Source organism: Thermobia domestica, chromosome 1 (assembly GCF_964235325.1).
Source record: "Thermobia domestica chromosome 1, izTheDome1.hap1.1, whole genome shotgun sequence".
Classification (NCBI taxonomy): Eukaryota; Metazoa; Arthropoda; class Insecta; order Zygentoma; family Lepismatidae; genus Thermobia; species Thermobia domestica.
This window is the reverse complement of record NC_137454.1, coordinates 205,017,883-205,040,986: the sequence shown is the minus strand read 5'-3', so window position 1 is coordinate 205,040,986 and position 23,104 is coordinate 205,017,883. Positions and strand designations below refer to the sequence as shown.

The 23,104-nt window shown below is 37.1% G+C and overlaps 1 protein-coding gene across 2 annotated transcripts in view; it reads right to left on the bottom strand.

The window, feature by feature from the left end:
• Positions 1 to 23,104, bottom strand: part of LOC145693171 (uncharacterized) — a 126,692-nt gene that overhangs the window by 39,875 nt on the left and 63,713 nt on the right. Inside the window, exons 1-2 of one of the 2 annotated variants that reach the window (XM_081768946.1) lie at positions 19,337 to 19,424; positions 11,845 to 12,052 (exon numbers count right to left, since the gene is read on the bottom strand). In XM_081768946.1, coding sequence (XP_081625072.1) covers positions 11,845 to 12,052; positions 19,337 to 19,381 — 253 coding nt within the window. In that variant the 5' untranslated portion in view covers positions 19,382 to 19,424. Of the gene's footprint in view, positions 1 to 11,844; positions 12,053 to 19,336; positions 19,425 to 23,104 lie in introns of those variants that run through there. The other variant, XM_081768936.1, reaches the window with a different exon arrangement.

Below are 23,104 nucleotides of genomic sequence, written 5' to 3'. Positions count from 1 at the left end.
TTCCCCCCACGTGACCAGCCAGACGACCCACTTCCGCTACTCTGATGGCGAGGCGGGGATCGCTGGTGGTTGTTTTGGTTCGTGTTTTGATGTCTCGTTCTCTGATAAGGACGCTGGTTTTCTCTCGTTCTATTCTTTTTACGAGCAGCGTGCTTACCACTGTGGCCAGAGGGGTGATTGTCCTCATTTTCCACGCTCACTTGGAGCATGTTGACCCCTTTCCTCTGGTTACTCTGGAAAAACTGGTCGCGATTCGTCATCGACGACTGCAGTTCTTGTACTAGAGTTAGAAGTTCTGCTATTGTCTTTGGGCGAGAAGAGACTATCGCCCTAAATAGCCAGTTCGGGAAATGACACGGAAGTACCTTCAGTAATGTAGCATCAGACATTCTAGGCTCTAATATGCTATTCTTGTGTAACAAATCCAGCAGATATTCTGCGGGGGATTTGTGTACACGATTGTCGAAGTGGGAGGTGAGAATAGTAGCCCGTAGGTTTGCCAGTCGCTCTTCGCTAAGGTAACACTGTTTGAAGTTTTGCACAAAATCTTCGTAAGTGTGGATTTTGTTCCTGTTAACTTGAAACCACTGGTAACAAGTATTCCGAATTGCTCGCGGTATGAAACTGAGCCTCATCTCGTCCGGTACTCCAGTGACCTCAAAGTACCGGTCGAGATCTTGGAGGAAGTTATATGTTTCGGTCTCAGATTCATTTCCAGCATACACAGGTAAGGTAACGTCCCTGTGTATGAGACCAAAAGCTGTTGCGAGATGCTGTCTCGTCTCATGATTACATGAGCGAGACGTTGACGGGACAGGTTCTGTCTCGCGGGATGTAGCGAGGTTCCCAGGTTGAGAACCAGGCAGATCGCGACTCGAGATGTCGTTCGTAGATGGCGGTCTTTCTTGTGTGCCGGAGACAGAGATGTTAGCGAGTCTCCCTTCTATCACCTCGCTTGTCTCCTTCTGGATGGAGCTCTTCCACTCCTCCATTTTCTTCTCGAGTTGTGCACACACGTCATGAACGGTCTCTTGCATCTGTTGGATGCTACCGTTACATTCCGACCTGATCTCATCGAGTGGCGTTTCCTGCTCTAGTTCCCCCCGGATCCTGGCTAGTTGGGAAGCGAAATTCACTTCCACTCGCCTGACCTGATTATTCAGAATAAGTGTGGTCTGTTCTACACGAGACGAGACCTGTCTAACACTCTCAGAAAGCTCTGAGTAATTCTCTTCTAATCTCTTTGTGGTTTCCGTGACACGAGAATTGAGATCTTCCCGAGCGCCTTCAATCTCCCCCCTCAGCTCTACAGTAGTGATTTCAAGTCGCTCCGTCAATTCCCGCTCACTCTGCTCCAGTCTTGATGTCATGGATTCTAACCGCATTTCAAGACGAGCATTGACCGACTCTATAGCCTTTTCTACGCCCTGTGAGTTTTCCTCTAATTTCTTTTCTAACTTCCTTTCTAAACTTTGTGCGTTTTCTACTAACTTACTTTCTAAAGTTTTCACATTCTCCTCTTGTCTTCTCGTGCTTTCCTCTAGTTTTGCTTCTAACTGAGTTGCTTTTTCTTCTTGTCTCCTCGTCAAGTTTGGAGTTAAAATCTTCCCGTATACTTCTACTATTTTCTTCTAGTTTTTTCTCTAATCCCTGAAAAAGCTCACTTAGCATGGCAGCTAAATTTTCATTACTTCCCTTAGAGCTACATGCAATTTTGGCTGGGCTAACACTTGGTTCTGCAAATTCTGTGGTTACCTCCCTGTCCTCCCGCAATGGTACTTCCTGTTCCCTACTGGGGACTGGCGGAACGGTATCCACCGCCTCAGCGTCTCCCACAACGCTGACCGGACGCTCGCTAGCGCTCTGCGCGTCATTTTCACTATTCTCTTCGGAGAGCTCCCCAGCTCTCTGAGCGAACTCTTCAAATACAAACTCGGTGTCCATATTTGTTACTCTTCGAGCCTGTGCTCGCGTTACCACCATTTACAAATAAAACGGAATTACAAAGTTTCTTCCCCCCAAATTTCTAAAAAAAACTGAATTCTCTAAACACAGTAAATGGTTGTCAAAATATTCAAGACACAATAAAATTTCAAACACAAGACACCTACGTTCTTGGAAATTTTTCGGGAAGAGAAAACAAAACGTATACCGAAATTTTAAACCAACTGTATGTTGACCATTGGTATATAAAATATACTTCATGCCCTTTACGCTGATGGCGCCAAGTTAATGTTTGGCGCAAAAGCGTGAAGTATCGTGCCCTGCAGCTGGGTAGCCACTTTTATTGTGAGGTGCTAGGTAGCCAGAGCCGAAACTACTGTTTACCTAAGAACACCAACACAAAATAAATGTAATAAATGAAGGGGAGTGACTGGGGATATTTAAATTAACTGCAATATTTGCATAGAATGCAAAATACGAACTAGGTAAAATGATTTATTCCCTCTTGGAGATATGGTTCTCTCCTGTAAGGGCCGCCACTCCCTTATGAAGTCGGTAGAGCAATATTATTTATGTTTTGTGGAACAGCAGATCTCAGGGCAATCTGCATAACAGCCATGCTCAAAGATGCTAAAATAGTGAGTTAGATACATATTTCAAATAAGGTTAAAAATAAAATAAAAAAAATTTATCTGACAATTAAAATTTACAGGTAGCAGCCTGTATGTTATCTCACTATTTCATGACTGTTATCTTGTTCCTTGGGCAGAGCTCTCTCTGAGCCCCATACAGAGAGGTGGTCAAACATACACAATCAAGGGGAAAATGCCTCCTTGAATCACACTCCTGAAAACAAACATATCATTAGTACAGGTACTCACCATACAGCAAATTGAATACACAGATGTTCTGGTAAGAGCTGGCAGTTTTATTTTCCAGAATGGAATCAGGAACATAAAATAGAATGGATGTGTTGATATCCAAACTTCGATACACTAATAATTATCACCATTTTCGTAGTGCACTACACACACACTTTTAAGATATATATATATATGCTAGATAATGGTAACACACTAAAAATAACAAAAAGGAGAAGGTAGGATGAACCTAAAGTAATAAAGGTCTGTCTGACCTTTCAAAAAGAAAAGAAAAAAAATATATATATAGAGATATTTACAAACATGCTTTATCTCCTCATAATTTTGAGTTTCTTGTCTCTAACAGTTTTAGAGGAGAGAGGTATTCCACTGAAACATATTTTAATATCTGTGATATAAATACACAGATTGAAGATAAAAATAAACACAATTTAATATACTGGTTCACTGTTCCGATATTCACACGCTGTTCACAAGTTCTATGTTGTATGACAGGGTGTCCTCCTAGATTCCCATTCCATTAAAAATGAAAAATGTTCGGTAGTAGATATGGTAAGCTGGACTTCACACGTTCAATGAAGGAACTTTTAGTAGCTCCTATTACCAAGCAAAATATAATTGCTGAAACCTTGTACTAAATGTCCAAGGACAGGCACAGCTTAGAGACGTTACTGGCCTAGGTTTTTATATCTCTAACTGAGATATCGTAAAGTATGTATTTCTTTCATGTTTAAAAAAAACTGGGTCTTCCCATATTAAAATTGGGAGGTGCAATGAGATTCAAATTATGTTGTCTCTATTGAGCGTCCATAGCACTCAGAGAAATGAACAATTATAAACTGTTAATCTCAAATTTTATCTTCCATTGTCACTATATGTAGTAATCACCACTGATGACAAACTGCAGATATGTGTAGGTCTTACACATTTTTTTTAGTATGATTATAGCTTCATTTAAAAAATGAGTTCTACACACTCGCGTATTCAGTTGTTCACAGGACAAATCCAGGGGAGCCGGAAAACAACTTGCTCACACCTCGTCCTGGGTATCGAACACTCTGTTAGTGAAGTCAGGTGACTTCCTTCGAACCGAAAAACTATATGTTGTTGCTTCACGAATCTGACTTGAACTCCTCGTTCTCTCAGGAAAACGAGTATATGTTTCTGGCAAAAACAAGGAAGCGAAGCAACTCGCTTCCTCTAGCAACCTTTGACAAAAGGTTCTCTGCCCTGAGGCGATTTGCGTGTGGTCCGACCTGCACAATGCACTTGTTCAGCCACTATCCGTTGCCAAATTCACCCTTTCTTGGTTGACACATGCTGCCCCCACTCTGAGGAACGGCCAACACTGAACTTTTTGCTTGCAGCAGAAACTATGACAGTTTTTCGCACACTTTTGTTTTTCTTCACTTGTTAAATACAAATAAAATTTATAAACATATGATATCATACATCAAAATAAAGGTAAACATACAAAGAATACATATTTATACCATTTATGAACTGTCATCTCTCTCAGAAGCAGCAGTATACCCAATTTCTGTCGCTGTCGTTCAAACTGTCTGCTACTCAATGCAGCCATGTTTGCTTGGAGAAAGATTGAAGGAAACATCTTTGTTAATTATTTATTTTTCACAAATACAAGATCCAAGTGTCTTGTTCGATAAGGGAAACACGCTGTTAAAATAAATCAGAATTTTGTGCGGTATTTCCAAGAACGTGTTTTTAGCTTAGTACGTAAATATTAATATTTAACATAGAAAATAAGTCAAATCAGAGTATACATTTCAAATTGGTGTTGCATTTCGGGAACTAAGTAAAAGGCTCGCTCGCCAGGTTACTGGTTTCTGGTGAGAAGGGGGGAGGAAATGACGCTTGAACTCGGTGCATTGGAAATCACACCTATTGAAAGCTAAAATTTCGCATGTAGAAGCGAAAAAGTTTATGGCTTTTGAAACAATACAAACGCTCTGTTTCAACACACTGTATCAAACTCAGTGTAGATTCACCAAGGAAGTTCGTGGGTTACTTCCTGTATATAAAGATACTTATTTAGTTCCTATTCTGGTAATTTCTTTCCATGTAGAGTTGTGAGAGACCTCACATCTTGTAGTATAGGTGACAGCAAGTCGGGTAGGAAAAAAAAAAAACTTCTCTCAGCGCTAGCTCTCTTCCAAGCGTTCTGAAAACTCATGTATGATTTCTATATAATCTTCTCATTTTCTATTTTAATTAATCCTTCATCTCTGCTTTTAATATCATTCCTTCCATCATCCCCTGTAAACCTTACATTATGCAACGATGCAGTAAATTATGCAACCCATTAATACACTATATAATGCCTATAAATGAAATAAACACAAATGAAATAAATACAATATAATACAATATTGTATTAATATTTACGTACTATGCTGGTGTTTCACACTTCATTACTAATAATATTAAAATAATATGCACAGAATATGCTAATGTTAAGCAATTAATTAAACCACAACATCCATTAATATTTACATATCAATATGCAAATGTGCCCCTCATCTGCATTTCGATATGCAGATGATGGAGAAGGGCATCGGCCTTCTACAAGTGTGTGTTTCTAAACTGTCTCTTTAAAAGTTGAAAAGGAAAAAAATATACACTAGAATCTCAAAAGTATGAGGCCTACTAGAAAATTATTTTTTCCTAAGTATTGGATCTAGAAATTGAGAGACAATTTTAACAACAATTTTCGCCAAACTAGTGCGAACCGGCTGAATGACGCCACTGCTTAGTATTCCTAGAATCTGTTATAAAAAGTCACACTACTTACAGCAACAACAAGAGTATGTCAAATAGTTTTGTGTGATGTTATATTAACCAGCGCTAGGAAATGCAAGCACAAGAATTAGGATTAGGTCTTTTCCTTTTAGGATTTTACTATTTTCAATGTTCTTAGGAATTATTATGCGAAATTACTGCTGATACGTTTACATTTTCTAAGAACAAGCTACGAAGAGTTACGCCTAACGTAATCTTCCTAACTAGTTTGTAAATAGGGCCACAGAGGCTTAGGATAGAGAGAGCACTTCTTATATACGTGCAGTACCTGGTTCGATCCCAGCTCACGCCAAGTGAGTTTTGTGGTCAAAAAACACCGGATGCATGGGTTTTCTAGAGGTAACCCATTTCCTCCCACTTTCTTTATTTCATTATTTCGTTTATTATCATAATCCTCACTCTCTTCCATAACCTCTACGTTCTCAAAATTCTTTCTTAGCAAGTATGTATGAGTTAAGAATAGCGACCCTGCCATATTTAATCTTACTCGGTACTGCAATTTGAATGAAATGAAATGAATTAAATAAAATTTCTGGTTTTATGCCTTACGATTATGCCATTTGCGTTCGAGGAAATGGATGGCTACTGAAAGTGAATGATTATGAAAGCATTGGTGGAATGAGAATGTCGGTGAAAACGGCGATATTTTGAAGAAACCCACAGACATGGTACTGTCCACCATAAAATCACTTGGCCTGGAATGGAACCAGGGTCCGTTACCACCAGAAGTGAGTGTTCTACCACTAAGCCACATGCCGCCAATAACATTTTCGAAGATAGCAGAATCAGTGATACGTTACATTTATATATATTATACAGGGTGTTTCAAAACAACACCGACAACGTTTGGGAGGTGATTCCTGACACCAAGATAAGACAAAAAGTATAGACCATCCTCGGTGCTCAAATGCTTCCTTTTGGAGTTATAGGCTGCCGAAATCTTGAAAAAAAAAATGAAGTTTGAAGGTCCATAGCTCCTAAACTATGGGACCTACCGTAGTCGGGTCAAGACTTCACTTACGAACTAGCATGTGCGCTACTCAAAAATACATGTCTCAAAATCCTAAGGTACAAACGCAAAAATTTTCGTGGAGACTGTTACGCTACAAGCACGCAATTAGAAGTACTCACAAACTGACTACAAAAATTGTTGCGGAAGCACCGCAGGATTATGAAACTTGGATATTTGGATAGGGCACATACTAGTTCCTAAGTGAAGCCTTGAACCGACCACGGTAGGACCCGTAGTTTTGGAGCTGTGGACCTTCAAATTACATTTTTTCATGTTTTCTGCAGCCTATAACTCCGAAATGAAGCATTTGTGCACCCAGGTTGGTCTATACTTTTTGTCTTATCTTGGTGTCAGGAATCACCTCCCAAACGTTGTCGGTGTTGTTTTGAAACACCCTGTATATATATGTATAGCTTGAATTCAAACGGGATGTAATGAGATGCATCTCGTTTCTTTTAATCTAAACGTGGAAGCATCTCATCTCTTTTTCAAGGTGAACATCTCTCCCGTTGTTTCCGTGTTGAAAGAATGATTCTGGTTTCTAACACAGGACTCTTCTCATTTCATTAGTACAGGACTACTACATTCTAATACAGGACTATGAAACTTTCTCATTTCATTAGTTGTTTCCACTTCATTAGGCGGAACTCCCCTAAATGTTGCAGAGAATAATATAAACCTGTCGCCCTGAAACAGAGGCATGCCAGATGACAAAAACAAGAAGACACCTGGAAGAAATGCAAGTCTTTCAAGTAATTTTTGTTAAAGTGTTATGACGAGAGAATAGGAATAGAAATCTCACTCTCTCTCTCTCTCTCTCTCCCTCAACTTAATATATATAGTTGAGATATTAAATTTTGAATAAGTGATCCACATTGACTCATGCAAACCCATGAATTTAAGGAAATTAAAAAAAAAAAAATATCTTCACCCTCTGAATGGTAAGCTAATATTTCTTATTTCTTGGAGCGTTAGTACGACTGATAAATATACAAGAGAATACAAGAGACAAGAGATGCTTTGTGTTCGTTGTTTGTTTCACCACACATGGTACATACATACATACATATATATGATGAGCTTAAAAAAAAGACGCTTGAATAGACTAATCTAAACTTTCTATAAAAATAGCAGCAAAAAATCATTTCTCTATATTTATATGAAGTACATAGTGTTTTAGTGAAGATAGAGTTTCGTTGTGTTTGTAGAATTAAAACCTACGTTCTCTATGTAGGATGTATCGTAATGTTTCATTCTGTAATAATATCGCCAAAGCTCGTAGATACAAAAGAACTTTGAATTTATGTGGAAATCCGATCTCTCAAATGGAGAGGCGTCTCAGCTTACACGAATCCAAGTTGCACAAAACACTTCTCAGAGGAGCCCAGTATCACGCAGCCTCCTCCGGATGCTCATCTCTATTTTTGTACGTAGAGCCACGCCAGATCATTTCTCAGTCTTCCCTCCCTCTCCTCCGCCCGCCCCGATGCATACATCGGATAGAATTTCCTCTCACCAACCGACCTCCTTCCATCTCTTCATACTCGAGACGCGATAGGCCTATCTCTAAGAGATTCTAACCATTTTTGTAATGCATGTTTATCTATAAACAAAATTTCCTTCGAGCGCATCTTTTATCCCCTACTTTATATCATTCACTACAATCTCGTATTAAACCGATGTAGTACACTACTGGATACAGGGAAAGAGATGAATGTATATAGTCACTACTATGCTACGTATTTGTGAACAGGAAATAATAAGATGAAAATTTCCATATGACTTTTTATTTTATTTATTTTAGGAATAAAACTCAAACATAGTTTTTACTTGTAAATGCTACAATTAAATGAATACCTAATTTAAAGAGCGCCAGTGCTTCTTGTAAAGTGAACTACTTGCTTTGATATTAAACAATTCTATCTTTGTTCAGTCTCTTAGTACTAAATTAATAGCGTACAAATCCCAGGGGGATGAGGAGGACATGTCCCCTCCAATCTTGGAACTGGGGGGACTGTCCTACCCAATATTCCGGTTTGAAACGTGCTTTTGGGGGAAAAATGTTATAATTTGTGTCCAATTGTCACAAAGGAAAGCAAGATTAAATTGATGTCTCCCAGAATAAGCCTCAGAGCTGTCCGCCTCCCAATGTTGAAGACAACTCTGCTCCCGTGATTCTCCACAGCATTGTTTTCCAACTTCATAAATATTTTGAACATATATATATATATATTGCTATTCATCACGAACTGAACTGTCAATTCTACGGCAGATTCTGGAAGTGTCCCCGTTTTGATTCAATGAATAGCAGTGTTGCCGGGTATATGTAAGTAGTTTTATCATGATAATTTCAAAGTTTCTTTTTCATTGTTTTCAGGAATTGCATAAAGTAGACTGATCCTTAACACACCTTTTGATGCACTGAAACATCAGCACTGTTGCTAATTCAGAATGTTAATTTATGAAAACCATGTTTTCCTTGGTAACCCCTTACAGAGGCCTCATCCGATTAGTTGTCGGTGGAAATGAAAAATTATTTTTTCCATTTCATAGTTTCTAAGGTACTCCAACTATACAAACTGAAAATTAACGACAGAACATCTATACGTATGAGTTATGAGTCAATTTATGTGACTTGTAAAAAAATGTATTTACACCTTCGGTTACATCTGGCAACACTGCATGGTTCCTAGTGTACTTCAATCGTTGCTTCTTACTTTAAAAATATATGCATGAACAAGGCTTCATTTTGGTATAACCATTATTTTTGTATCGCTTCCGATTCAAAAGTTCTACCATCCCAAACTCCGGGTTGCATTGTATATTGGACACCCTGTACTTTACAATTATTTATCGGATACAGTAATACTCGTTCAATACTACTTAGTTATAGTGGCTCATAGTATTGGACCCCTCAACAAAACTTTAAGAGTGTGCGCCTGCTGAAGGGTGTGCCTCAAAGGAATGAGTGCCACAACCCAGCTGGTAAGGCTTTGGCCCCCAAGAGTTGTTACACAAGGAATTTTTTTTTAAAGTACTATGTGAATTAACTGAATTAGACGATCTCTTACAAATTTTCAGATGGGTTATTCACATCATAGCAGGATGAAATGTCATATGGTACTAGTAGTGTATCTATCTGTGGCAGCTGCATCGTAACTAAATAGGTAACGCTCTCCCTTTCATGTGGAAGATCTGGTTCGATTTACCCTGAAAAACAATGATTCGAACTTTATGTTAAGCTGTAGATTCATGTCTCATAGCCTCGGTGCTAAAAAGTAAGTTTAATTTCACACATACAAACAACCTTTGCTTGCAGCTAAACCCATCCATAGCTGAGTCATGCCAAGAAGAAATAAATATCAGTTCACCAACAACAGGTGTAGCTTCGTCACATTAAGTCTTGACTGATTAAGTTCTTTCACTAATGAGGCCAATCGTTCTTGCATAATAAATTCAGTTTGAAAGGCAGGCGTCTCAGGAGTGGACAAGACTTCTCCCAAAAGAAGATTCCCTTTTATGTCATCTCTTATTATGTACTTATTTTTTAAGAGGAAAAATGTTATTGTTAATAACTTTACGATAATTTCCATAGTTCATATAACGTCGGAATATGATGTAAGAAAGTTGCACTTTTATCGGCTGCAATTTAAATTATATTGTGATAACTATGGACAGATTTTTATTTCTTTGAGAAACTTTCCTTTTCAGATAAAGGTATGTCATTTGAAAATGAAAATAAAATGAAATCTTTGTGTTTTACGTCGCACGCTTATGCCGGTTAGGCTAAAGGAGATGGTGATGATGAGTAATGAATGAAATGGTGGAGTGAAGAAAGTGGGAGGAAACGGGAGAATCCCGAGAAAACCCACGCACACGGTGCTTGTCCACCACAAAGTTCACTTGGCGAGGGCTGGGATCAAACCCGGGACCCCAAGAGTATGTCATTTGAGTTACGCAACTGGTTATGATAAACAATGTAAAATGTTTTGCTCTCTCATAAGTATGATTTCTTAGGGTGCACGATGGCTGAGTAGTAAAATACCGGTACTTAAGGTTTCTGGTACGATCTCAGCTATGTGAATTTGTGGTGGACAACATTATCTCCGCGGGTTTTCTGGGAGTTTTTCATTTCCTCCATTTTTAACTCATCACCATTTTTCTTTATTTTCTTCCTTTTTTTTTTTTGGGAATTTAACGTCCGACTATTATGCTCCGAGACTAAGGAGAGGGTGATGATGATGATGATGATAATGATGATGATGATAATGAATGAAAGGTTGGAATGAAGGAAGTGGGGGAAACAGGAGAAACCTCAAGAAAATCTACATACACAGTATTTGTCCACCACAAAACTCAAGGGCGCCGACTTTCCAAAATTTATGTGGGTGCATATCAATAGCGGGACGTGTTATGTGTTTTCGGGAGAGTCTCGATATTTTTTGATTGATTTTTTTCTTTTCTTTTTCTTTTCTTTTTTTTAAAGTTAAAATCTTTTATGAATACTGTCATTAGAGACTGTCTTTGACTAAGCCAGAGACAGCCAAGTGTTGGGGTAATGTATTGCTTTGTTGCCTTTGCACAAACACATTTGAAAGAAACAATTAAGTTTTAGAGGTTAGAAGTTTTAAATTCCATCTCAGTGTTTTAATTGCTTATTGTTTTTTCATAGTGGCAAGTAAGAAATATTTATTTTATTTTGTTTCTATCAAACTAAAAATCTTGTGGGTGCGGTGGGTGCTAGAGCCCCGGAGGACCCACGTTGTCGGCGCGCATGACAAAACTCACTTGGCGCGAGTCAGGATCCAACAAGAGACCCCACGCTCCAGAAGCGAACGCTCTCTACTGAACCAGCGCGCCCTACAAACTCATTGATAATCATTCGCTTTTATTAGTTATCCGTCTGCATTAGCCCACAAGTCACAACTGTTGGATGTATAACAATAGGTTTCACTTAGTTTTATTTATTTATTTATTTTGAGAAGTTATCTAACACAGTTGCAACTCTTAATTTCCTTAATTTGACACTATAACTCCAACTAACTATTAGTCTCAAATCAACAAAACCAAAATAAATTATAATTCATTTTAGTTCTTTGGAATGTAACGGAAGAGCTAAGCAGATGTAAACTGTGTAAAAAAAATAAATAAAAAAAAATAAAAAAAATTTTTGTTGAATGTACTAACCTGGAAACTGTGAGCTGACTTTGTCAAGACTAGAAATATCATGTTTTCCGGAAATGGTGCTGCGAGAGCCCTCGGTGTCTGAGGATTGGTCCGAAGGTGACGAGTGTGCAGCGAAGTGATGGAGATTCAGTCCTTGAGTATCCCTGCTGTCCACCTTGTCGTAGCCGTACCATCCCAACAGCTCGTTCATGGCAGTCTCAGCGTACTCCTAGAATAAGTAATATCGGTATCCATTATTAAATGAAAGTTTTCACTTCGACAGTGGATTATGATTTCGTGGTGTATACGTTATATAGAGAATACTTATGTATAGATGTTGAAATCTTGAAAAACAAAGTGACTAAAGTTTACCAAATAGAGTTCCTTATATTAGAAGGAGTCTCGAGAAAGTAGGAAGAAGCCAGAAGTGTAGGAAACGTTGGCAGTAAGGACTTTTGAGAAATTCTAACACGAAAAATGACGAAAAGAATGACATTACATTTTAATCGACTTCAAAAAAGGTTAAGATTCTCAATTCGACTCGTTTATATATATATAGGGCATAACTTCCTGATGGTTCCATATGAATTTCTTCAGAGTAATGACAATCTTCGGAACAAGACCACAAAACACCTCAACGGGCGTGGTGTGAAGGTCGTAATTAACCAACTTTAACATACGTATGTTTACGCATAACTTCGATATAGGTGCATCGATTTTGATATTATTATCATTATTATTGTTATTATCATTATCATTATTATTATTATTATTATTATTATTATTATTATTATTATTATTATTATTATTATTATTATTATTATTATTATTATTATTATTATTATTATTATTATTATTTTGAAAGAGTATTCTATCCCAGTGGTACCAAATAAATGTCATGAGGATCTAACACTAGTCTTCGGAGCTACACCATGATGCTCTTCAACGGGTGACAGTTTTTATATCATAATAGTAGTAATGGCAGCAGCTGAGGACACTTTTGGGCCCTGGGTCCAGTGGTGTTATTCAGCCGATTCGCACCGGTTCGCTAGAACCGGTTGTTAAAATATTTCGAGTTCGCAGAATCGTTTGTTATACCCAAACATAAACACACACACGCATGACCTAACCAAGAATGAAAGCAAGAAACCAAACAAATTAGTGAAAACACCTCTGTATTTTTCCCGCTCACTTGTATTGTGAAAACAGGCAACTTTGAATTGTTTCAATTCAATGGGCACACAGAAATTTAAATGTGCAGATAGAAATTCGTATGAATTCCAGGATTTTGTCCAGGATACTGGGATCTGTAAGTGTAATAAATGTGATACGTATCTAAGGGGTCGTCCACATACTACGTAACCGTTGCAAAGGAAAGACGGGGTTCAATCTTGCGTTACTAAGTATAACACGAGGGAGGAGGGGATTAACGTATTTGTTAGGTAACGCGCTTTTTTCTGTAATCCTAATTTTTATTCTCAGGTTTATATGCAATCTTTTAAACAAATAATTTTATTCAGTTCTTTTCATTTTTATAAATAAATATTTATATTGTTTTGGAAAATTCAGAACATACAGCCTGTAGAAATTGAATCATGGAAAAGGGATTTGAAGATGCTACTAGACACCAGCATGACTGGTGACGAACCCTGTGTGCATTACAATACAATAAAGCTGTGTTTTATGGCTATCGCCGCAATGCATTCACAATACACGCTTTTCCGGAGTTAGTTGTTAGGGATCGTAACTACTGCTTGAAAATGCCCTCGAATTCCCACTCGCATCGCAATTTCTGAGAATAGATTTAAAACTCTGGATTTGAATCATTACCCACTCTATTCTTCCAAGGAGTTTCGCATGTGGAACAGAATAAACACTTTTTCGTGAAATAATATTTTACGCGACAGAACGATCCAAGCAAAATAAGATATTAAAAGCTGAATTCGTCAGATATTCATCTCATACTCATTTTTTTATCTTTAGATTTGAATTTTCCAAAATAAATCGAGTATATTCGCATTTTGACATTGATTTAGGACAAGAAGAATTTGAAAAGGCCAAAGATGACCGGAAGCTTGTTCACAAACGATATGTCCCTGCTCCTTCACGTGTGCAGCCACGTCGAATCTGTGGTCTACGGGGAAGAGAGCTTCTCTGTATCGTGCACACTGGAAAACTTCAAATACAAGAAGCATCCTGGAAATTATTTTTTTTTTTTATTGTGATAACCCTCAAAATAAGTAAAATTGGTGAAAAACAAAAATCAAAAAGCGTTACGTAACAAAGAGGGAGGGGTTCAGCCTTGTATTACGAAGTGTGACAAGGGACAGGGAGGGGATAAAATTTAAAATTGATCAAAAACAGCGTTATGTAATATCTGAATGGCTCCTAATGCCTATTACACGTGCTACGTATCTGCAATACGTTTTTGAAGGACTCCAATGTCTTCATTAGTTCTCGAGATATGTATCTTCGAAGCAATGTGTACAAAATAAAGTGGTATTTTCATCGATATCTCGATCGATTGCTTGTCATGACCAATACTATCAATACTATCATTCCTCAAAATATCGCACTTTGCTCGTGGGACACTATATATATATATATATATATATATATATATATATATATATATATATATATGTAGAGAGAGAGAGAGAGAGAGAGAGAGAGAGAGAGAACCGGTTGTTAAAATATTAGAATAGCACCACAGCCTGGGTTCCTGCCTCAGGACCCATGCACCGGGCGCCCACCTTAGTTTGCTTTGGGATTATGTCAAAAGGTCACGTGGTGTTAGGCCACGCCTCTTGCGTCACGTGGTTTTATGCTCAACCTTTACGGGGTAGTTTCACCGCGAGGGTTGATTTTGTTCCCTTTTACGGCATAAAATTTTGGAGATTGTTACCTTTTGATAGAATACAGGTGTATGTATAGCCCACCTTGCGGTATTTGATTTTAACTTTTGCGCCCACAGGAGTATGAAGCCCGCTGAAATTTTGCGCCCTGTCCCCTCTGGCTTACATGGTTTTACACTCCGCCTTTATGGGGTAGTTTAACTGAGGGTCTATTTTCTTCAATTTTATGGGTATAAAATTTTTCAAATGTTATCCCTTTTCTTACCTTAATGATGTACTGCAGGTGTATATATCGCCTACCTTATTTTTGTCCCTTTGATGGGTAAAATTTAACGCCAATGCGCCCACCTTAGCATCGCCTTTGGGATCACGTCATGGGGTCACGTGGTGTTAGGCCATGCTCTGTCTTTATGTGGTAGTCCACTGAGGGATCTATTTTGTTCTCTTTTATGGGTATACATTTTTGAAGATTGTTATCTTTATTTCTAATCTTTTAGCGTGTATGTATAGTCCACGTTAATTTCTTTTCGTTCCCTTTGATGAGTATCAATGATTGATCTTGGGGCCTTATTACGTTGTATCATTATATGAAGGCGTACTTAAGATCATTCCCTTACATTTGATATGGTAATATATGCACTTCGTGATCCATTTCGTTTCTTAAAATATACCTCAGGGATGAAGATGGATACCTTACATGTGGTAATTACCTCGTGATTACTATGTTATAGACATTGCAATCGTCCGAGTTCATTCTTGGTGCTAGTTTCTTCCGATGTCATTGAATTTAACGTCCCCTTCGAGGCTAAGTTAAACGATGATGATGAGAAATGGTGAAATGAAAAAACATAAACCTACTTGCTTGAGGATTGAAGCAGGGACTTTACACATCAGAGACAAGCACTGTGCCATCATACGCCATGGAGAAGTTTTGGTGCGAGCAGTTTCACGTATGGAAAGGAACATGAGCAGATTTTAGACAGGTTATGTTACATTACACATTTCTGTTCGTTGTTACACATACGAGTCTGTTTACGAAATTGCAGAATCTGCTTTTACAAAGAGTACAATGTCAGTTCGTTTATTGAAAAATGAAATGAAATCTTTAAGTTTTACGTCCCACGGTTATGTCAGTTAGGCTAAAGGAGACGGTGAAAATGAGAAATTAATGAAATTTTGGAATGAAGAAAGTTGAGGAAAACGGAGGAAGCCCGAGAAAACCCACCCTTTGTCCACCACAAAGTCTACACGGCGCGAGCTGGGATCGAACCAGGCAGCGGAGATGAACGCTCTACCATTCAGCCACCGCGAGTTCATTTATTGAATATCTCTAAGATGTGCAAAAGAGGGTCGATTCCGGACCTGGTTGACAACATTAATTTATATCGTTTTTGTTCACAGATTAAATAAAAATGTTGCAAAGTTAAAAAGCTTCTTCGAGCATTGGCTTGGTCATATGTTATAAGCAAACGTCAGCTATATTATGTTACATGTGCTTACGTATTTGTTGTCAGTATCATTGACATTCTTTTGTTACTACATATCGAACATATAAAGTGTTTAATTGTCAAATCTTAATCTTTTTTCGAATTAAACTTATAAACTGAAAATTTTTCAAACTCAGGATTTCAAGCCGAATTTTGAAAACAAACTTTACAAATCTAAAAATTTTCGAATCAAATTTTCAAACAAAAATTTTCGAACTCAGAAAGTTCCAAACTTAAAATTGCAAATCAAAATGTCAAACTAAATTTTATGAGTTGGTTTTGATTTAACGTCCCGTTCAACAGGGAGGATAGGACCTACTGATTTTATAGTGATGAGCGCAAGAGTCTTGGTCTGGCAGTTTTTGCAAGAGTCTCGTATGCAAGACCAAAATGAAATGAAATCTTTGAGTTGTACGTCCCACGGTTATGCCGGTTAGGCTAAAGGAGATGGTGATGATGAGTAATGAATGAAATGGTGGAATGAAGAAAGTGGGAGGAAACGGGAGAACCTCGAGGAAACCCACACACACGGTGTTTGTCCACCACAAAGTTCACTTGGCAGGAGCTGGGATCGAACCCGGGACCCCAAACACCAGAGGTGAACGCTCTACCACTGAGCCATTGCGGCTCTCATGCAAGACCAAGACCAAGACCAGGAATCCCGATGCAAGACCAAGACCAAGACCATACCTGCAAGACCAAGACCAAGACTCTTGCGCAAGAGTCTTGCAAATGTATCGGCTCAGTGGTAGAGCGTTCACCTCTGGTGCTAGGGTCCCTGGTTCGATTCCAGCTTGCACCATGTGAGTGTTTTGGTGAATAGAGACCGTGTGCGTAGGTTTTCTCGAGATTTTCCCGTTTCTTCCTACTTTCTCATTCCACCATTTCATTCATTTCTCATCATCACCATCTCCCTTAGCCTCGGTGCATAATCGTGGCACGTAGAACTAGATATTACACCATTTCAAAACATATTAGTGGTGTTCTTTTAAAATTAAAGAGAAATGTAGCATTGAACATCGGTAATTCCGTACACAATAGGTGCCGACTACATGGGTACGGCCTTGGCTCCAAGGATCAAGCATCCTTTAGGAATTTTTAATGTGTGCTCAAAAAATTCATATTTTAATAACATTTTCACGACATTCACAAAAACTTACGTTAGTGTATGTGACCGCAAGTTTGATTTCATGGGTTGATGCTTATACGTTGAATAATTGTTTATCAATATAACTTTTAGCCTCCTCAGGTACGTATATGGCACACGAAGATTGAGCGATATAGCATTATACAACGATAAATAATCCATATTCACAAGTGAGAGTGATTTTGTACAGTTATTTCAAATAACTTGGACTTTGATGCTGTGTTTTTGTATTTCTAATGTAGGTCGAAAGTATTTGTATAAATTGAGTTTACACAAAAGACATGGGTAGTTGAGTCATTTCCAGTTTTTTCTCAAATTATATTAAAATATTAAGAGATTTGATTACAATCATTATTATTTTAATTTTTCTCTCTTTTTTGACCAATATTGCTAACATATCATCATCGTCATAGCTATTCTGCCATTATTGGCAGGTCACTTGTTACAACTCAGAACCTTCGATGTACGGTGGTCCTCAGCTAGTCTCTTCGTCTTGACGTAGCAATTTTCTGTTTTAATACCTTCCTTCAACTACAGTCTCCGTTGTCCCCTCACTCTCTTTCCTTCCACCATACCCTCTATCATGCCCCTCATAATAAAGTTCCTCCTCAGCCAATGTCCCAACCAGTTCCTCTTCCTCCTCTTGATTACATCTAAAATTCTTCTCTTCTCCCCTACTGCTACTATTTCTAACCCTTTTCATTCGTTTTCCGTTCAGCCCAGCCAATTCTCTCCTTTTTTCGAAAGCTTCCAATATTTTTTCAACGCTTTTGCGTAATGTCCGTGTTTCTGTTCCATAGAGTACATATTGAAATCAGTAAAACAAAAGCTCAATATTTAATTGAAAGTTTGTTCAATACAAAGATTAGCTACACTTGGTTGAAAAGAAAGAATATCTGATTCCTTTAGAATATAAAAATAATTTAGGAATTCATAGTATTTTAGTAGCCTTTGCCGTCTTGATTTCCTTTCATGCGTCTCCCCAATTTGAGAACCAGTGGAGTATTGAATCTGTTACGAAACGTTGTAATTTATCTTATAAGTAGTGAAACGTGGGGACCCATTAAAAAAATAAAGGTTATTGCCTATGTTGTACACTATTATTATACTTACATGAAGGTAAACTATATTACATTTAGAAACATACATTGTATTTCCGTTACTATTGGCGCACTGTAGAATTTATCCAGAGTAAAATTTACCTATGAAAAGCATAAGATTTCTTAAAAGCAAGACTTGCATGACTCTTGCAACAAGACCAAGACCAAGACCAAGACCAAGACTGGATGTGCAAGACCAAGACCAAGACAAGACTGGATGTGCAAGACCAAGACCAAGACCAAAGGTTCCTGTGCAAGACCAAGACCAAGACTGGATGTGCAAGACCAAGACCATCTGGGTCTTGGTCTTGGTCTTGCATTTGCTCATCACTACTGATTAACATGGAATCCAAAACACATGAGCTCCGTCGGAATCGAACTCAGGTCTTCCACGCCAAAGACATGGCAAGTTTACCTTCTTATTTTTGGTTAATCGTAACCATTTGGCTGGACATAATCTGTAAGATCTTCAGGAATGAAAAACTATTTGGTTAGCGTACAATAAGACGTAAAACTTGAACGATAGAGCAACCATAAACATATGATTTACCTATTGCGAATCAAACCAGGATCGTGTACCTATTAATTCATAGATGTGTAGATTCATAGATAACTTAGAGGAAAAGGTTGAGTTACTTAGGAGTTTAACATCCCTTTAGCAGCGAGGCTATATAAGACGGAAATGGGCTTTAAGGAAAGGACGTGTTTTGTTTAACACAGTGATTTATACCTTATGAGTTCAAGAGAAGCTCAAAAGCAATCAATGCTTGATTCTTAAGACACTAATCTAAATTAATTCACTGTATGAAGAAATAAATCTTATAAAGTAGATCATATTCTCATAGAACATAATAGAGATAACTTTTCGATTTCGAATGTTATGTTAGAAGTAATTAAAATAAAACTTTTAATTAGGATACTTACTTTTTTAAAAAAATTTCGTTTCCACACTTCTTGAGCATACGGCATTCCATATTGCAAAATACACAATGTTTTGCCGGATACAGTTTCTTGAACGATCTGTAGTGATCACGTGTAAAATAAAAATGTCATTGCCTATTATAATTCTTTTAGGGCCTCGTTTTTTTGTTAATATAGTGTCATAACTATAATACACTATTGTTTTTTCATGTTCATACCTAGGTAACGAACTTTCAATATTAAAAAAATCGGTGTTTCTTAATTTTTTTCTCTTTACGTATTCCCCTGATTTCACAATTACAAAACACGTAAAATACTCACTGCACGACATGTCGTACCAAAACGAATGAAATTACACTAAAAGATAAGTTAAATTAAAACTTAATTTTACTTACATCCGGTGTCGTATGTTAAATTTAGATGAAACAACAAATAACTGATTATTCGACCAACATGCTGAACTCAGACATTCTTGAAATGTTATCATTTAAAGGAGAAAAATAAGATGACATGTTCACTGCTTATGATTAATTTTCTTTCTGTAAGCATGTAACCGGATCCTGTATTTCCTTTGTATTAATTTAATAATCTGTGTGTTGAGCAGTTTAAATGATAATTAAATGATTAACGTTAAAACTTTATATAACACATTCTTTTGAAGTTTTAAGCTATATGCTGAATAATGATTATCGTATAAGCTTCTTATATGTTGATGCGGATTTATACTTTTTGCGAAATTAAAGTTTCCTTTAATAGTGACACTCAAATATTAGATTAAGAAATATTTGCCAATATTTCACTTTAATGCATACATTTCGTACAAATTTACATATTTTAGTAAATAGCTCATAACTAAAGAATTCATTATTTGTCCTAACAAAATATGCTTACAACTAAATTATGTGTAAATTTAACATTAAAGTAATTATGACATATTAAAAATATGTGAATGCTATGCTTAAAAATCCTTAATAAACGAAAACGAAATTTTCTTTAAGATTATAAATGTTAATGTTTATATCTATTAGGAAGTTATGAACTTGATTCTTTAAATCTAGTAATCTGCTACACAACAATGACATTATGTTTAAGAGTAATCAGAAATAGCTTAAAGGATATGCTGAACTTGCAAACTAATCTTGTCAGCTGAACGACTTTGCTTGATTCATATTAATGAATTATGTGTCTGTACGTGTGTGTGTGTGTGTGTGTGTGATGTTAGCCTAAAGCGTGTCGTATCGTTTCGTCCCAATTCCACGAACACGAAACTTAGGTTTCGAGTAGCTTTTCGTCCACTAGTTACACTTAAAACACAACACACACACACACACACACACACACACACACACATATATATATATATATATATATATATATATATATATATATATATATATATATATGTATGTATTAAGTTTACAGTGCGATAAGTTTCACTGTTGTCACCAACCTGGACTGCGTGCCCTCTTTTATTGGCACCCCTCTGACAGAGGTGGGCCTGCTGTATAAGCTTGGCACTCAACATATACGAAAAGGGTAATAAGTAACCCACGAATTTCATGGACCCGCGCGATTAATTCATGGATTATTTTTTTAAATTTTCATAAACTAAAAAATCCTCGGAATTACAGCACTCCGGCTTAAAACTTAAGGCCTAGTCCCAAAAATATAATTGTAGCCAGCGCTTTGTTACTTATTAAATGATATTCGTATAATCTTCACTATCAATAGCTTCGTCCAATATTTTCATATGTCAGTAATAACGGCTTCCCTTTCTTTTTAATCTATAAATGATTATATAAGAGACACTTCTCAAAAAGCTCCCGATGTCTCCTAACTTATCCAGTGATTCAGTTGCTCTTACAATTCCGTCATCCATGGAAACATATTTGTGGATTTTAAAACCACTGGTCAACAAAGTAATGAAAAATTCAGTCAGTTTTTCGTGGTCTTCTGTGATACTGTGGATATATAGTCATCCATCCTCCATTTTTGTTGGCTTCAAAAAGGTAAGGCAGCACACATCCTGAGTCCCGTACTTCCATTGGAGAACGCTCGTTAGCAAGTGTTCGAAGTGCCTAGTAGGGCTATCCGGCTGTGCTACCACCTAGATTAAGTTTCAGAATTACCGGTTGATCGACATGTGACTCATCACCTGTGTGGGTTACTGGACGAAATTCTACTCATTAATCTGTTCACTAACATAACGGTAGCTTGAGACGAACTGTCATGGATTTGCATTGGGACGAAACGCTACTACACCGGGACGAAATGCTACGGATTTTGTCTTCAAACGAAACGCTACTGGGACGAAATACCACGGAACCGCCTAAAAAACGGTCCTTCCTTGAATGGGGTTTAAATTATCATTGTAGCCTCTGCTTTCCAAGAACAGCTGATGACTGCAAATGATCACTATCTCGATCAAACGCTTTGTGTCTATTTACGTCGCGATGACTTAATGATGAAGCGTTTACCTCTGTTGCGTGAGATCCCTGGTTCGATCTTAGATAACGCCAAGTTGGCTTTTTAGTAAACAAACACCATATGCGTGAGTTTTTCAGAGTTCTCCTCATTATATTTATTCCATCATAGCATTTATTTCTCATCATTATCGTCTCCTTTGGCATAATTGTGAGACGTAAAACTCAAAGATTTAATTTCATTCCCTTTTACGTATAAAATTGATTAATTAAAGTTTAGTCACTAAGCTGTATAAAATGTGAACTATAAAATCTGAACCACCGTAAATGTTTTATATTCACTTAACAGTACCGTGGCTAAATGAGACGTAAATCTTGAGTCCCTAGACTGCATAAGATGTGAACGATAAAAATCTGAATCATAATAAATGTTTATGCTGTTGAGGCTTTTATGGGGTAGTGTACTTAAATCCGTACTAATAATGAAGAAAATCGAACCTGGATTCAGCCACTGAAATCTCAAATAGGCATAAAAAAATATTTTTTGTTTTCTTAATGCGTTCAACTTGCAAGATGCTGGTTGCACTTTGTCCTTCAAGTGAGAGGAGTGAGAGATAAGGAAATACTTCCATGCTTAACGTCACAAAAATGAAATTTTGTCCATCTTAGCATTTTGTTTGTTCTGTGCTCTGAACAGTAACCTGTTATCCGTTTCTTACAAGTTCAAGTGTTATAATGGCTAATATTTATTAACTCCGTCTTATTGTTCGCTAACCAAATAGTTTTTCATTCCTGGAGATCTTACAGATTATGTACAGCCAAATGGTTACGATTAACCAAACATAAGAAGGTAAACTTGCCATGTCTTTGGCGTCGAAGACGTGAGTTCGATTCCGACGGAGCTCATGTGTTTCGGATTCCATGTTAATCAGTAGGTCCTATCCTCGCTGTTGTACGGGAAGTTAAATCAAAATCAACTCATAAAGTTTAGTTTGAAATTTTGATTTGCAATTTTAAGTTTGAAACTTTCTGAGTTCGAAAAGTTAGTTTGAAAATTTGATACGAAAATTTTTAGATTTGAAAAGTTTGTTTTCAAAATTCGGCTTGAAATCTTGAGTTTGAAAAATTTTAAGTTTATAAGTTTAATTCGAAAAAAGTTTAATTTAAAAATTTAAATCTCCTAAAATTTGATTTTAAAATTTTTTGGTTAATTTTTTTTAGTTTAAAAATTTTTGTTTCAAAATTGTTTGAATTTTTTTGTTTCAAAATTTTGTTTTGAAAATTCTGTTTGAAAAATTTTTCTTGGGTTCGAAAAAAATTTTAGTTTTGAAAATTCTTGCACTCAGCG